Source organism: Excalfactoria chinensis, unplaced genomic scaffold, assembly GCF_039878825.1.
Source record: "Excalfactoria chinensis isolate bCotChi1 unplaced genomic scaffold, bCotChi1.hap2 Scaffold_384, whole genome shotgun sequence".
Lineage (NCBI taxonomy): Eukaryota > Metazoa > Chordata > Aves > Galliformes > Phasianidae > Excalfactoria > Excalfactoria chinensis.
Genome location: NW_027315672.1, coordinates 27,247 through 45,336, shown reverse-complemented (window position 1 = coordinate 45,336; position 18,090 = coordinate 27,247). Strand labels below are relative to the sequence as shown.

The 18,090-nt window shown below is 55.1% G+C and overlaps 1 protein-coding gene across 1 annotated transcript in view; it reads left to right on the top strand.

Moving 5' to 3' along the window:
* The first annotated feature begins 550 nt into the window (after positions 1-550).
* The window catches only part of LOC140265005 (glycogen phosphorylase, muscle form-like), a 37,831-nt gene continuing 20,291 nt past the window's right edge, over positions 551-18,090 (top strand). Inside the window, 9 exon segments of the mRNA XM_072360885.1 lie at positions 551-736; positions 3,924-4,087; positions 6,663-6,697; positions 6,700-6,746; positions 6,748-6,777; positions 9,315-9,369; positions 9,372-9,415; positions 10,419-10,566; positions 15,700-15,758. Coding sequence (XP_072216986.1) covers positions 551-736; positions 3,924-4,087; positions 6,663-6,697; positions 6,700-6,746; positions 6,748-6,777; positions 9,315-9,369; positions 9,372-9,415; positions 10,419-10,566; positions 15,700-15,758 — 768 coding nt within the window.

Sequence of the window (18,090 nt, the reverse complement as noted above, 5' to 3'; positions counted from 1 at the left end):
TCAGTGTCTCTATGGGTCAGTGTCGCTATGGGGCAGAGCTTCTATGGGTCAGTGTTGCTATGGGTCAGTGCTGCTATGGGTCAGTGCCACTATGGGGCTGAGCTTCTATAGGTCAGGGTTGCTATGGGGCTGAACTGCTATGGGTCAGGGCCGCTATGGGGCAGGGCCGCTATGGGTCAGTGTCGCTATGGGTCCTCCCCCCCCCATGTAGGCGTGGGACATCACGGTGCGCACGTGTGTCAGTGCTGCTATGGGGCTGAACTGCTATGGGTCACAGCTGCTATGGGCAGGGCCGCTATGGGGCAGAGCTGTTATGGGTTACAGCTGCTATGGGGCTGAACTGCTGTGGGTCAGTGCTGCTATGGGGCAGAGCTGTTATGGGTCAGGGCTGCTATGAGTCAGTGTCTCTATGGGTCAGTGCTGCTATGGGGCTGAACTGCTATGGGTCACAGCTGCTATGAGTCAGTGCTATGGGGCTGAACTGCTATGGGTCACAGCTGCTATGGGGCTGAACTGCTATGGGGCTGAACTGCTATGGGTCACAGCTGCTATGGGGCAGAGCAGTTACGGGTCCTCCCCCCCCACGCAGGCGTGGGACATCACGGTGCGCACGTGCGCGTACACGAACCACACGGTGCTGCCGGAGGCGCTGGAGCGGTGGCCGGTCGGGCTGATGGAGGCGCTGCTGCCGCGGCACCTCGAGATCATCTACGAGATCAACCGCCGCTTCCTCGACGTACGGACATGGGGGGGGGTCTGTGGGGTGGGGGGGCTCTATGGGGCGGGGTGTGGGGGGTCTCTATGGGGTGGGGGGGCTCTAAGGGGTGTGGGCCTCTATGGGGCGGAGCTATGGGGTGGGGGACTCTATGGGTTGGGGGGCTCTATGGGGGGCCTCTATGGGGCTGGGAGTCTCTATGGGGTGGGGGGGCTCTATGGGGTGTATCTATGGGGCAGGGTGTTGGGGGACTCTATGGGGTGGATCTATGGGGTTTGGGGGTCTCTATGGGGTGGGGGGTCTCTGTGGGGCGGAGCTATGGTGTAGGGGCTGGGGGTCTCTATGGGGTGGGGGGTCTCTATGGGGTGTGGGGTCTATGGGGTGGGGGGGCTCTATGGGGTTGGTGAGGGCTCTATGGGGTGGGGGGTCTCTATGGGGCTGGGGGGTCTCTATGGGGTGTGGGGTCTATGGGGTGGGGGGGCTCTATGGGGTTGGTGAGGGCTCTATGGGGTGGGGGGGCTCTATGGGGCAGTGGGGGTCTCTATGGCGCTGGGGGGGCAATATGGGGTGGGGGGCTCTATGGGATGCGGGGGACTCTATGGGGCGAGGGGACTCTATGGGGTGTTGGGGGTCTCTATGGGGCAGGGGTCTCTATGGGGTTTGGGATCTCTATGGGGTGGGGGGTCTCTATGGGTCTCTATGGGTCTCATCCCCCCCCTGACCCCCCTATTTGTGCCCCCCAGTGCGTGTACGTGTCGTTCCCGGGGAGCTCTATGGGGTGGGGGAACTCTGTGGGGTGGGGGTGGCTCTATGGGGTTTGGGGACTCTATGGGGCGGGGGGGCTCTATGGGGTTTGGGGGCTCTATGGGGTGGGGGGGTTCTGTGGGGCAGGGGGTGCTCTATGGGGTGGGGGGGGCTCTATGGGGTTTGGGGGGGCTCTATGGGGCGGAGCTATGGGGTGGGGTGTGGGGAGGCTCTATGGGGTGGGGGGTGGGGATGTTCTATGGGGTGTCTCTATGGGGCGGGGTGTTGGGGGACTATATGGGGTGGATCTATGGGGTGGGGGGTGGGGGGACTCTATGGGGTGGGACGCGGGGGGGCTCTATGGGGTGGGGGGACTCTATGGGGTGGGGGGCACTCTATGGGGTTTGGGGACTCTATGGGGTCGGGGGCTCTATGGGGCGGAGCTATGGGGCAGGGGGTGGGGGTCTCTATGGGGCAGTGGGGGTCTCTATGGGGTTTGGGGTCTCTATGGGATGGGGGGGTCTCTATGGGGCAGTGGGGGTCTCTATGGGGCTGGGGGTCTCTATGGGGCGGAGCTATGGGGCAGGGGCTGGGGGTCTCTATGGGGTTTGGGGTCTCTATGGGGCAGAGCTATGGGGTCTATGGGTCACATCCCCCCCGACCCCCCTGTATTTGTGCCCCCAGCGCGTGTATGTGTTGTTCCTGGGGAGCTCTATGGGGTGGGGGTGGCTCTATGGGGTTAGGGGGCTCTATGGGGTGGGGGGACTCTATGGGATGGCGGGGGTCTCTATGGGGTTTGGGGGGGCTCTATGGGGCGGGGGGTCTCTATAGGGTAGTGGGCTCTATGGGGTGGTGGGGCTCTATGGGGCGAGGGGGCTCTATGGGGCAGGGGATGCTCTATGGGGTTTGGGGACTCTATGGGGTCGGGGGCTCTATGGGGTGGAGCTATGGGGCAGGGGGTGGTGGGGCTCTATGGGGTGGGGGTCTCTATGGGGCAGTGGGGGTCTCTATGGGGTTTGGGGTCTCTATGGGTCAGTGGGGGGTCTCTATGGGGCAGTGGGGGTCTCTATGGGGCTGGGGGGGCTCTATGGGGTGGGGGGCTCTATGGGGCAGAGCTATAGGGCAGGTGGTGGGGCTCTATGGGGTGGGGGGCTCTATGGGATGCGGGGGACTCTATGGGGCGAGGGGACTCTATGGGGCAGGGGTCTCTATGTGGTTTGGGGTCTCTATGGGGCTGGGGGCTCTATGGGGGGGCTCTATGGGTCTCTATGGGTCACATCCTCCCCCTGACCCCCCTATTTGTGCCCCCCAGCGCGTGTACGCGTCGTTCCCGGGGAGCTCTATGGGGTGGGGGGGCTCTATGGGGTGGGGGGGCTCTATGGGATGGGGGGGCTCTATGGGGCGGGGGGTCTCTATGGGGTTTGGGGTCTCTATGGAGTGGGGGGGCTCTATGGGGTGGGGGGGCTCTATGGGGCTGGGGGGCAATATGGGGTGGGGGGCTCTATGGGGCAGAGCTATAGGGCAGGTGGTGGGGGTCTTTATGGGGTGGGGGGCTCTATGGGATGCGGGGGACTCTATGGGGCGAGGGGACTCTATGGGGTGTTGGGGGTCTCTATGGGGCAGGGGTCTCTATGGGGTTTGGGGTCTCTATGGGGCGGGGGGTCTCTATGGGGGGGCTCTATGGGTCTCTATGGGTCTCATCCCCCCCCTGACCCCCCTATTTGTGCCCCCCAGCGCGTGTACGTGTCGTTCCCGGGGAGCTCTATGGGGTGGGGGAACTCTGTGGGGTGGGGGTGGCTCTATGGGGTTTGGGGACTCTATGGGGCGGGGGGGCTCTATGGGGTTTGGGGGCTCTATGGGGTGGGGGGGTTCTGTGGGGCAGGGGGTGCTCTATGGGGTGGGGGGGCTCTATGGGGTTTGGGGGGGCTCTATGGGGCGGAGCTATGGGGTGGGGTGTGGGGAGGCTCTATGGGGTGGGGGGTGGGGATGTTCTATGGGGTGTCTCTATGGGCGGGGTGTTGGGGGACTATATGGGGTGGATCTATGAGGTGGGGGGTGGGGGGACTCTATGGGGTGGGACGCGGGGGGGGTCTATGGGGTGGGGGGACTCTATGGGGTGGGGGGCACTCTATGGGGTTTGGGGACTCTATGGGGTCGGGGGCTCTATGGGGCGGAGCTATGGGGCAGGGGGTGGGGGTCTCTATGGGGCAGTGGGGGTCTCTATGGGGTTTGGGGTCTCTATGGGATGGGGGGGTCTCTATGGGGCAGTGGGGGTCTCTATGGGGCTGGGGGTCTCTATGGGGAAGAGCTATGGGGCAGGGGCTGGGGGGTCTCTATGGGGTTTGGTGGAAGAGCTATGGGGCAGGGGCTGGGGGTCTCTATGGGGTTTGGGGTCTCTATGGGGCGGAGCTATGGGGTCTATGGGTCACATCCCCCCCCTGACCCCCCTATTGGTGCCCCCCAGCGCGTGTACGCGTCGTTCCCGGGTGACCACGACCGGCTGCGTCGCATGTCTCTGGTCGAGGAGGGGGCTGTGAAACGCATCAACATGGCGCATCTCTGCATCGCCGGGTCACACGCCGTCAATGGGGTGGCACAGATCCACTCCGACATCCTCAAACAGAGCGTGTGCGTCACGAGGGGGGGGCATACGGGTCATACTTGTGTCATGTGTGGGTCATAAATGTCAGGTGTGGGTCATACATGTCATGTGTGGGTCATACATGGATCATACGAGTCATATGTGGGTCATACGTGTCATGTGTGGGTCATACATGGGTCATACGTGTCATGTGTGGGTCATACGTGTCATGTGTGGGTCATACATGGGTCATACGTGTCATATGTGGGTCATACATATCATATGTGGGTCATGTGTGGGTCATGTGTGGCATATGTGGGTCATGTGTGGGTCATGTGTGGCATATGTGGGTCATGTGTGGGTCATACGTGTCATATGTGTCATGTGTGGGTCATACGTGTCATATGGGGGTCATATGTGTCATATGGGGGTCATAGGTGTCATATGTGGGTCATGTGTGGGCCATACATGGGTCATACGTGTCATGTGTGGGTCATATGTGTCATATGGGGGTCATACGTGTCATATGGGGGTCATACATGTCATACATGGGTCATATGTGTCATGTGTGGGTCATACGTAGGTCATGTGTGGGTCATATGGGGGTTATACGTGTCATGTGTGTGTCATATGTGTCATATGGGGGTCATGTGTGGGTCATATGTGGGTCATACATGAGTCATACATATCATATGTGGGTCATACGTGTCATATGTGGGGTCATACATGTCATGTGAGGGTCACACGCCGTCAATGGGGTGGCACAGATCCACTCCGACATCCTCAAACAGAGCGTGTGCGTCATGGGGGGGGGCACGTGTGTCATACGTGTGTCATACGTGTGTCATACGTGTCATATGTGGGTCATACGTGTGTCATACGTGTCATAGGGGGATCATACGTGGGTCATATGTGTCATGTGTGGGTCATATGTGGGGCATACCAGGGTCATACATGTCATGTGTGGGTCATACTTGTCATATGTGGATCATACGTGGGTCATACATGGGTCATACATGTCATGTTTGGGTTATATGTGGATCATAAATGGGTCATACATATGTATGTATGTATGGGTCCCATACATGTCCCATACATGTCCCATACATGTCCCATACGTGTCCATTACATACGTGTCCCATACATGTCTCCCCATACGTGTCCCATACGTGTCCCATACTTGTCCCATACATGTCCCATACATGTCCCATACATGTCCATACGTGTCCCATACATGTTCCATACGTGTCCCATACGTGTCCCATACGTGCCCCATACGTGTCACCATACGTGTCCCATACGTGTCCCATACATGTCCCATACGTGTCCCATACGTGTCCCATACGTGTCCCATACGTGTCCCATACGTGTCCCATACTGTCCATACTGTCCATACTCCATACGTGTCCCATACGTGTCCCATACGTGTCCCATACGTGTCCCATACGTGTCCCATACCGTGTCCCATCCTGTTCCATACATGACCCATACATGTCCCATACATGTTCCATACGTGTCCCATACGTGTCCCATACGTGTTCCATACGTGTCCCATACGTGTCCCATACGTGTCCCATACGTGTTCATATATGTTCCATACATGTCCCATACATGTCCCATACATGTCCCATACCTGTCCCACACATGTCCCATACCTGTCCATACATGTTCCCATACGTGTCCCATACGTGTCCCATACGTGTCCCATACGTGTCCCCATACGTGTCCCATACGTGTCCATACATGTCCATACTCCAACGTGTCCCATACGTGTCCCATACGTGTCCCATACGTGTCCCATACATGTCCCATACATGTCCCATACGTGTCCCATACGTGTCCCATACGTGTCCCATACGTGTCCCATACTGTCCATACGTGTCCCATACGTGTCCCATACATGTCCCATACCTGTCCCATACATGTCCCATACATGTCCCATCATGTCCATACATGTCCCATACATGTCCCATACATGTCCCATACATGTCCATACATGTCCATACATGTCCAATGTCCATACATGTTCCCATGTCCATAGTGTCCATAATGTTCATACATGTCCCATACATGTCCCATACTGTCCCATACATGTCCCATACATGTTCCATACGTGTCCCATACGTGTCCATACGTGTCCATACATGTCCAACATACATGTCCCATACATGTCCCATACGTGTCCATACATGTCCCATACATGTCCATACATGTCCCATACATGTCCCATACCTGTCCCATACGTGTCCCATACCTGTCCCATACATGTCCCATACATGTCCCATACTGTCCCATACGTGTCCCATACGTGTCCCATACTTGTCCCATACGTGTCCCATACGTGTCCCATACGTGTCCCATACGTGTCCCATACGGTCCATACGTGTCCCATACGTGTCCCATACGTGTCCCATACATGTTCCATACCTGTCCCATACATGTCCCATACATGTCCCATACATGTCCCATACATGTCCCATACATGTCCCATACATGTCCCATACATGTCCATACATGTTCCATACATGTCCATACATGTTCCATACATGTCCCATACATGTCCCATACATGTCCCATACATGTCCCATACATGTTCCATACGTGTTCCCTCTTCCCCCCCAGCTTTAAGGATTTCTATGAGCTGGACCCCCATAAGTTCAGAACAAAACCAACGGCATCACCCCACGCCGATGGCTGCTGCTCTGCAAGACCCGGGCTGGCCGAGGTCATCGCTGAGGTTAGCTATGGGGCAGCTATGGGGCAGCTATGGGGCGGCTATGGGGCAGCTATGGGCGGCCATGGGGCAGCTATGGGGCGGCTATGGGGCAGCTAGCTATGGGTCTCTATGGGGCAGTCATGGGGCAGCTATGGGGTGGCTATGGGACAGCTATGGGACAGCCATAGGGCATCTATGGGGCAGCTATGGGGCGGCTATGGGGCAGCTATGGGGCAGCCATGAGGCAGCTATGGGGCAGCTATGGGGCAGCCTCTATGGTTCCCTATGGGTCCCTATGGGTCTCTATGGGTCACTATGATTCCCTATGGGTTCCTACATGTCTCTATGGGTTGCTATGGGTCTCTGTGGTTCCCTATGGGTCTCTATGGGTCGCTATGGTTCCCTATGTGTCCCTATGGGTCTCTATGGGTCCGTGTGTCCCTATGCATCCCTATGGGTCTCTATGTGTCCCTATCTGTTCCCATGTGTCCCTATGGGTCTCTGTGTGTCCCTATAGGTCCCTATGGGTCTCTATGTGTCTCTATGGTTCCCTATGTGTCTCTGTGGTTCCCTATGGGTCTCTATGGGTCTCTGTGGTTCCCTATGTGTCCCTATGGTTCCCTATGGGTCTCTATGGGTCTCTGTGGTTCCCTATGGGTCCCTATGGTTCCCTATGGGGTCTCTATGGGTCGCTATGGTTCCCTATGGGTCCCTATGTGTCTCTATGGGTCCCTATGGTTCTCTATGTGTCTCTATGGGTCGCTATGGTTCCCTATGTGTCCCTATGGTTCCCTATGGGTCGCTATGGTTCCCTATGGGTCCCTATGTGTCCCTATGGTTCCCTATGGGTCTCTATGGGTCACTATGATTCCCTATGGGTTCCTACGTGTCTCTATGGTTCCCTATGGGTCTCTATGGGTCGCTATGGTTCGCTATGGGTCTCTGTGGGTCTCTATGGTTCCCTATGGATCCCTATGTGTCCCTATGGTTCCCTATGGGTCTCTATGGGTCGCTATGGTTCCCTATAGGTCTCTATGTGTCTCTATGGGTCGCTATGGTTCCCTATGTGTCTCTATGGTTCCCTATGTGTCCCTATGGGTCCCTATGGGTCGCTATGGGTCTCTATGGTTCCCTATGTGTCCCTATGGTTCCCTATGGGTCTCTATGGGTCTCTGTGGTTCCCTATGTGTCCCTATGGTTCCCTATGGGTCTCTATGGGTCTCTGTGGTTCCCTATGGGTCCCTATGGTTCCCTATGGGGTCTCTATGGGTCGCTATGGTTCCCTATGGGTCCCTATGTGTCTCTATGGGTCCCTATGGTTCTCTATGTGTCTCTATGGGTCGCTATGGTTCCCTATGTGTCCCTATGGTTCCCTATGGGTCTCTATGGGTCGCTGTGGTTCCCTATGGGGTCTCTATGGGTCGCTATGGTTCCCTATGGGTCCCTATGTGTCTCTATGGGTCCCTATGGTTCTCTATGTGTCTCTATGGGTCGCTATGGTTCCCTATGTGTCCCTATGGTTCCCTATGGGTCGCTATGGTTCCCTATGGGTCCCTATGTGTCCCTATGGTTCCCTATGGGTCTCTATGGGTCACTATGATTCCCTATGGGTTCCTACGTGTCTCTATGGGTTGCTATGGGTCTCTATGGTTCCCTATGGGTCTCTATGGGTCTCTATGGTTCCCTATGGGTCTCTATGTGTCTCTATGTGTCGCTATGTGTCCCTATGGTTCCCTATGGGTCTCTGTGGTTCCTTATGTGTCCCTATGGTTCCCTATGGGTCTCTATGGGTCGCTATGGTTCCCTATGGGTCGCTATGGTTCCCTATGGGTCTCTATGGGTCTCTGTGGTTCCCTATGTGTCCCTATGGTTCCCTATGTGTCTCCATGGGTTGCTATGGTTCCCTATGTGTCCCTATGGGTCTCTATGGTTCCCTATGGGTCTCTATGTGTCTCTATGGGTCGCTATGAGTCTCTATGTGTCCCTATGGGTCTCTATGGGTCGCTATGGATCCCTATGGGTCGCTAAGGGTTACTATGGTTCCCTATGGGTTGCTATGGGGCGCTATGGGTCTCTATGTGTCCCTATGGGTCTCTATGGGTCGCTATGGTTTCCTATGGGTTGCTAAGGGTTACTATGGTTCCCTATGGGTTGCTATGGGGCGCTATGGGTCTCTATGTGTCCCTATGGGTCTCTATGGGCCGCTATGGTTCCCTATGGTTCCCTGTGGGTCGCTAAGGGTTACTATGGTTCCCTATGGGTTGCTATGGGGCGCTATGGGTCTCTATGGGTTGCTATGGTTCCCTATGTGTCTCTATGGGCTGCTATGGGTCGCTATGGTTGCCTATGTGTCCCTATGGGTCTCTATGTGTCGCTATGGTTCCCTATGGGTCGCTATGGTTCCCTATGGGTCTCTATGGGTCTCTGTGGTTCCCTATGGGTTGCTATGGTTCCCTATGTGTCTCTATGGGTCGCTATGGTTCCCTATGTGTCCCTATGGTTCCCTATGGGTCACTATGGGTCTGACTGTCCCCCCCCCGCCCCCTTTTTCCCCCCAGCGCATCGGTGACGAGTTTGTGGCCGACCTGGACCAGCTGCAGCGGCTGAAGGCTCTGAGAACGACGACACCTTCATACGGGACGTGGCCAAAGTCAAACAGGTACTAAGTTGCTTGCTATAGGTTTCTATGGGGTCTCAATGTGTCGCTATGGGTCTCTATAGGTCTCTATGGGGTCTCAATGTGTCCCTATGGGTCGCTATGGGTCTCTATAGGTCTCTATGGTGTCTCTATGTGTCCCTATGGGTCTCTATGTGTCCCTATGGGTCTCTATGGGTCTCTCTGGGGTCTCAATGTGTCTCTATGTGTCTCTATGGGTCTCTATAGGTCTCTATGGGTCTCAATGTGTCCCTATGTGTCCCTATGGGTCTCTATGGGTCCCTATGGGTCCCTATGGGTCTCTATGGGTCCCTATGGGTCCCTATGGGTCTCTATGGGTCTCAATGTGTCCCTATGGGTCTGACCCCATTTCTGTCCCCCCACAGGAGAACAAGGTGAAGTTTGTGTCACTGCTATAGGTCCCTATGTGTCCCTATGGGTCGCTATGGGTCACAGTGGGTCTCTATGGGGTCTCAATGTGTCGCTATGGGTCTCTATAGGTCTCTATGGGGTCTCAATGTGTCCCTATGTGTCCCTATGGGTCTGACCCCATTTCTGTGCCCCCCATAGGAGAACAAGGTGAAGTTTGTGTCACTGCTATGGGTCCCTATGGGTCGCTATGGGTCTCTATGGGGTCTCAGTGTGTCCCTATGGGTCGCTATGGGTCACAGTGGGTCCCTATGTGTCCCTATGTGTCTCTATGGGTCTCAATGTGTCCCTATGTGTTCCTATGGGTCTCTATGGGGTTTCAATGTATCCCTATGGGTCCCTATGGGGTCTCAGTGTGTCCCTATGTGTCGCTATGGGTCTGACCCCATTTCTGCCCCCCCCCAGGAGAACAAGGTGAAGTTTGTGTCACTGCTATAGGTCCATATGTGTCGCTATGGGTCTCTATGGGGTCTCAATGTGTCCCTATGGGGTCTCAATGTGTCCCTAAGGGTCTCTATAGGTCTCTATGGGTCTCAATGTGTCGCTATGGGTCTGACCCCATTTCTGCCCCCCATAGGAGAACAAGGTGAAGTTTGCGGCGCAGCTGGAGCGCGATTACGGGGTGCGTGTGAACCCGTCGGGGCTGTTTGATGTGCAGGTCAAAAGGATCCACGAGTACAAGAGGCAGCTGCTCAACTGCCTCCATGTCATCACCCTGTACAACAGTGAGTGACACATAGATACTGCCCCATAGATACTGCCTGCCCCATAGATACTGCCCCATAGATACTGCCCCATAGATCCTGCCTGCCCCATAGCTGCCCCATAGATACTGCCCCATAGATCCTGCCCCATAGATACTGCCCCATAGATACTGCCCCATAGATACTGCCTGCCCCATAGATACTGCCCCATAGATCCTGCCTGCCCCATAGATACTGCCCCATAGCATGACCCATAGCTGCCCCATAGATACTGCCTGCCCCATAGATCCTGCCCCATAGATACTGCCCCATAGCTGCCCCATAGCATAACCCATAGCTGCCCCATAGATACTGCCCCATAGATACTGCCCCATAGATACTGCCTGCCCCATAGATACTGCCCCATAGATACTGCCCCATAGATACTGCCCCATAGCATGACCCATAGATACTGCCCCATAGATACTGCCCCATAGATCCTGCCCCATAGATACTGCCCCATAGATACTGCCCCATAGATACTGCCTGCCCCATAGATACTGCCCCATAGATCCTGCCTGCCCCATAGATACTGCCCCATAGCATGACCCATAGCTGCCCCATAGATACTGCCTGCCCCATAGATCCTGCCCCATAGATACTGCCCCATAGCTGCCCCATAGCATACCATAGACCCATAGCTGCCCCATAGATACTGCCCCATAGATACTGCCCCATAGATACTGCCTGCCCCATAGATACTGCCCCATAGATACTGCCCCATAGATACTGCCCCATAGCATGACCCATAGATACTGCCCCATAGATACTGCCCCATAGATCCTGCCCCATAGATACTGCCCCATAGATCCTGCCTGCCCCATAGATACTGCCCCATAGATATTGCCCCATAGATACTGCCCCATAGCATGACCCATAGCTGCCCCAATAGATACTGCCTGCCCCATAGATGCTGCCTGTCCCATAGATGCTGCCCCATAGATACTGCCTGCCCCATAGATACTGCCCCATAGATCCTGCCCCATAGATCCTGCCCCATAGATATTGCCTGGTCAAAAGGATCCATGAGTACAAGAGGCAGCTGCTCAACTGCCTGCACGTCATCACCCTGTACAACAGTGAGTGACACATAGATACTGCCCCATAGATACTGCCCCATAGCATGACCCATAGATCCTGCCCCATAGCCTGAGCCATAGAGCCCTGCCCCATAGATACTGCCCCATAGATACTGCCTGCCCCATAGATACTGCCCCATAGATACTGCCCCATAGATACTGCCTGCCCCATAGATACTGCCCCATAGATATTGCCTGGTCCAAAGGATCCACGAGTACAAGAGGCAGCTGCTCAACTGCCTCCATGTCATCACCCTGTACAACAGTGAGTGCCCATAGATACTGCCCCATAGATCCTGCCCCATAGCTGCCCCATAGATACTGCCCCATAGATCCTGACCCATAGATCCTGCCCCATAGATACTGCCCCATAGATCCTGCCTGCCCCATAGATACTGCCCCATAGATATTGCCCCATAGATACTGCCCCATAGCATGACCCATAGCTGCCCCAATAGATACTGCCTGCCCCATAGATGCTGCCTGTCCCATAGATGCTGCCCCATAGATACTGCCTGCCCCATAGATACTGCCCCATAGATCCTGCCCCATAGATCCTGCCCCATAGATATTGCCTGGTCAAAAGGATCCATGAGTACAAGAGGCAGCTGCTCAACTGCCTGCACGTCATCACCCTGTACAACAGTGAGTGACACATAGATACTGCCCCATAGATACTGCCCCATAGCATGACCCATAGATCCTGCCCCATAGCCTGAGCCATAGAGCCCTGCCCCATAGATACTGCCCCATAGATACTGCCTGCCCCATAGATACTGCCCCATAGATACTGCCCCATAGATACTGCCTGCCCCATAGATACTGCCCCATAGATATTGCCTGGTCCAAAGGATCCACGAGTACAAGAGGCAGCTGCTCAACTGCCTCCATGTCATCACCCTGTACAACAGTGAGTGCCCCATAGATACTGCCCCATAGATCCTGCCCCATAGCTGCCCCATAGATACTGCCCCATAGATCCTGACCCATAGATCCTGCCCCATAGATACTGCCCCATAGATCCTGCCTGCCCCATAGATACTGCCCCATAGATATTGCCCCATAGATACTGCCCCATAGCATGACCCATAGCTGCCCCAATAGATACTGCCTGCCCCATAGATGCTGCCTGTCCCATAGATGCTGCCCCATAGATACTGCCTGCCCCATAGATACTGCCCCATAGATCCTGCCCCATAGATCCTGCCCCATAGATATTGCCTGGTCAAAAGGATCCATGAGTACAAGAGGCAGCTGCTCAACTGCCTGCACGTCATCACCCTGTACAACAGTGAGTGACACATAGATACTGCCCCATAGATACTGCCCCATAGCATGACCCATAGATCCTGCCCCATAGCCTGAGCCATAGAGCCCTGCCCCATAGATACTGCCCCATAGATACTGCCTGCCCCATAGATACTGCCCCATAGATACTGCCCCATAGATACTGCCTGCCCCATAGATACTGCCCCATAGATATTGCCTGGTCCAAAGGATCCACGAGTACAAGAGGCAGCTGCTCAACTGCCTCCATGTCATCACCCTGTACAACAGTGAGTGCCCCATAGATACTGCCCCATAGATCCTGCCCCATAGCTGCCCCATAGATACTGCCCCATAGATCCTGACCCATAGATCCTGCCCCATAGATACTGCCCCATAGATCCTGCCTGCCCCATAGATACTGCCCCATAGATATTGCCCCATAGATACTGCCCCATAGCATGACCCATAGCTGCCCCAATAGATACTGCCTGCCCCATAGATGCTGCCTGTCCCATAGATGCTGCCCCATAGATACTGCCTGCCCCATAGATACTGCCCCATAGATCCTGCCCCATAGATCCTGCCCCATAGATATTGCCTGGTCAAAAGGATCCATGAGTACAAGAGGCAGCTGCTCAACTGCCTGCACGTCATCACCCTGTACAACAGTGAGTGACACATAGATACTGCCCCATAGATACTGCCCCATAGCATGACCCATAGATCCTGCCCCATAGCCTGAGCCATAGAGCCCTGCCCCATAGATACTGCCCCATAGATACTGCCTGCCCCATAGATACTGCCCCATAGATACTGCCCCATAGATACTGCCTGCCCCATAGATACTGCCCCATAGATATTGCCTGGTCCAAAGGATCCACGAGTACAAGAGGCAGCTGCTCAACTGCCTCCATGTCATCACCCTGTACAACAGTGAGTGCCCCATAGATACTGCCCCATAGATACTGCCCCATAGCTGCCCCATAGATCCTGCCCCATAGCCTGAGCCATAGAGCCCTGCCCCATAGATACTGCCCCATAGATACTGCCTGCCCCATAGATACTGCCCCATAGATACTGCCCCATAGATACTGCCTGCCCCATAGATACTGCCCCATAGATATTGCCTGGTCCAAAGGATCCACGAGTACAAGAGGCAGCTGCTCAACTGCCTCCATGTCATCACCCTGTACAACAGTGAGTGCCCCATAGATACTGCCCCATAGATACTGCCCCATAGATCCTGCCCCATAGATACTGCTTGCCCCATAGATCCTGCTCCATAGCCTGAGCCATAGAGCCCTGCCCTATAGAGCCCTGCCCTAAACAGCAGCTGCTCAACTGCCTGCACGTCATCACCCTGTACAACAGTGAGTGACACATAGATCCTGCCCCATAGATCCTGCCCCATAGATACTGTCCCATAGCATGACCCATAGCTGCCCCATAGATCCTGCCCCATAGATCCTGCCCCATAGATCCTGCCCCATAGATACTGTCCCATAGCATGACCCATAGATCCTGCCCCATAGATACTGCCCCATAGATCCTGCCCCATAGATACTGCCCCATAGATCCTGCCCCATAGATACTGCCCCATAGATACTGCCCCATAGATACTGCCTGCCCCATAGATACTGCCCCATAGATATTGCCTGGTCCAAAGGATCCACGAGTACAAGAGGCAGCTGCTCAACTGCCTCCATGTCATCACCCTGTACAACAGTGAGTGCCCCATAGATACTGCCCCATAGATACTGCCTGCCCCATAGATACTGCCCCATAGATCCTGCCCCATAGATTCTGCCTGCCCCATAGATACTGCCTGCCCCATAGATACTGCCTGCCCCATAGATACTGCCCCATAGCATGACCCATAGCTGCCCCATAGATACTGCCCCATAGATCCTGCCCCATAGATCCTGCCCCATAGATACTGTCCCATAGCATGACCCATAGATCCTGCCCCATAGATACTGCCCCATAGATCCTGCCCCATAGATCCTGCCCCATAGATACTGCCCCATAGATCCTGCCCCATAGATACTGCCCCATAGATACTGCCCCATAGATACTGCCTGGTCCAAAGGATCCACGAGTACAAGAGGCAGCTGCTCAACTGCCTGCACGTCATCACCCTGTACAACAGTGAGTCCTCTGCCCCATAGATACTGCCCCATAGCATGACCCATAGATACTGCCTGCCCCATAGATACTGCCCCATAGATCCTGCCTGCCCCATAGATACTGCCCCATAGATACTGCCCCATAGCATGACCCATAGGTGCCCCATAGATACTGCCTGCCCCATAGATACTGCCCCATAGCTGCCCCATAGCATGACCCATAGCTGCCCCATAGATACTGTCCCATAGCATGACCCATAGATACTGCCCCATAGATACTGCCCCATAGATACTGCCCCATAGCATGACCCATAGCTTCCCCATAGATACTGCCCCATAGATCCTGCCCCATAGATACTGTCCCATAGATCCTGCCTGCCCCATAGATCCTACCTGCCCCAGAGATCCTGCCTGCCCCATAGATCCTGCCCCATAGATCCTGCCTGCCCTATAGATCCTGCCTGCCCCATAGCCTGCTCCATAGATACTGTCCCATAGATCCTGCCTGCCCCATAGATACTGCCCCATAGATCCTGCCCCATAGATACTGCCCCATAGCCTCCCCCATAGATCCTGCCCCACAGACCCCATAGACCCCCCCCATCATATGGGTCGCCCCCCAACCCCTCCGTCCTCCGCAGGGATTAAGAAGGAGCCGAATAAAGCCTTCGTGCCCCGCACCGTCATGATTGGGGGGAAGGTGAGTGGGGTCCTATGGGGCAGGGGGGTCCTATGGGGCGGGGGGGGTCCCTATGGGTCCCTGTGTGTATCTGTGGGTCCCTATGGGTCCCTGTGCATCCCTATAGGTCCCTATGGGTCTCTATGGGTCTCAGTGTGTCCCTATGGGTCCCTATGGGTCCCTATGGGTCTCAGCGTGGTCTCTGTGTGTCCCTATGGGTCTCTATGGGTCTCAGCGGGGTCTCAGTGTATCCCAATGGGTCCCTATGCATCCCTATGGGTCTCTGTGTGTCCCTATAGGTCCCTATGGGTCTCTATTGGGTCCCTATGGATCTCAGCAGGGTCTCTATGTGTCCCTATGGGTCTCTATGGGTCCCTGTGTGTCCCTATAGGTCCCTATGGTTCTCTATGGGGTCCCTATGGGTCTCTATGGGGTCCCTATGGATCTCTATGGGGTCTCTATGTGTTCCTTTGTGTCTCTATGTGTACCTATGGAGTCCCTGTGGGTCTCAATGGGGTCTCTATGGGGTCTCTGTGCGTCCCTATGGGTCCCTATGGGTCTCAATGGGGTCTCTATGGGTCCCTGTGCGTCCCTATGGGTCCCTATGGGTCTCAATGGGGTCTCTATGGGTCCCTGTGCGTCCCTATGGGTCGCTATGGGTCTCTATGGGGTCTCAATATGTCCCTATGGGTCCCTATGGGTCTCTATGAGTCCCAATGGGTCCCTATGCATCCCTGTGGGTCCCTATAGGTCCCTATGGGTCTCAGCGGGGTCTCAGTGTGTCCCTATGGGTCTCTATGGGTCTCAGCGGGGTCTCAGTGTATCCCAATGGGTCCCTATGCATCCCTATGGGTCTCTGTGTGTCCCTATAGGTCCCTATGGGTCTCTATTGGGTCCCTATGGATCTCAGCAGGGTCTCTATGTGTCCCTATGGGTCTCTATGGGTCCCTGTGTGTCCCTATAGGTCCCTATGGTTCTCTATGGGGTCCCTATGGATCTCTATGGGGTCTCTATGTGTTCCTTTCTGTCTCTATGTGTCCCTATGGAGTCCCTATGGGGTCTCTAAGGGTCCCTATGAGTCCCTATGGAGTCTCTAAGGGGTCTCTATGGGTCCCTATGGGTCTCTATGGGGTCTCTATGGGTCTCTATGGGTCTCTATGGGTCCCTATGGGTCTCAATGGGGTCTCTATGGGTCCCTGTGTGTCTCTATGAGTCCCTATGGGTCCCTGGGAGTGTCAGTGGGTCACTATGGGTCTCTATGGGTCCCTATGGGTCCCTGTGTGTATCTATGGGTCACTATGAGTCCCTGTGTGTCCCTATGGGTCTCTGTGGGGCCTCTATGTGTCCCTATGGGTCTCAATGGGGTCTCTATGTATCTCAGTGGGTCCCTATGCATCCCTATGGTTCCCTATGGGTCTCTATGGGTCCCTGTATGTCCCCATAGGTCCCTATGGGTCCCTGTGTGTCCCTATGGGTCTCTATGGGGTCCCTATGGGGTCCCTATGGGTCTCAGCAGGGTCTCTATGTTTCCCAATGGGTCCCTATGCATCCCTATGGTTCCCTATGGGTCTCTATGTGTCCCTATGGGTCTCAGCAGGGTCTCTATGTGTCCCAATGGGTCCCTATGCATCCCTGTGGGTCTCTGTGTGTCCCTATGTGTCTCTATGGGTCCCTGTGTGTCTCTATGGGTCCCTGTGGTTCTCAATGTGTCCCTATAGGTCCCTATGGCTCTCAGCGGGGTCTCTATGTGTCCCTATGGGTCTCAGTGGGTCCCTATGGGTCGCTATGGGGTCTTTATGAGTCCCTATGGGTTGCTATGGGTCTCTATGTGTCCCAATGGTTCCCTACGTGTCCCTATGGGTCTCTATGGGTCCCAATGGTTCCCTATGTATGTGCTGTGTCGCCCCCTGCAGGCCGCTCGGGGTATTACATGTGTCCCAATGGTTCCCTATGTGTCCCTATATACGTATATGATGTGTCTCCCCCTACAGGCCACTCGGGGTATCACATGTGTCCCAATGGTTCCCTATGGCTCCCTATTGATCCCTATGGCCCCCTATTGATCCCTATGGCTCCCTATTGATCCCAATGGTTCCCTATGGCTCCCTATTGATCCCTATGGCCCCCTATTGATCCCTATGGCTCCCTATTGATCCCTATGGCTCCCTATTGATCCCAATGTTTCCCTATGGCTCCCTATTGATCCCTATGGCCCCCTATTGATCCCTATGGCTCCCTATTGATCCCTATGACTCCCTATTGATCCCAATGTTTCCCTATGGCTCCCTATTGATCCCTATGGCTCCCTATTGATCCCTATGGCTCCCTATTGACCCCTATATATATGCATGTG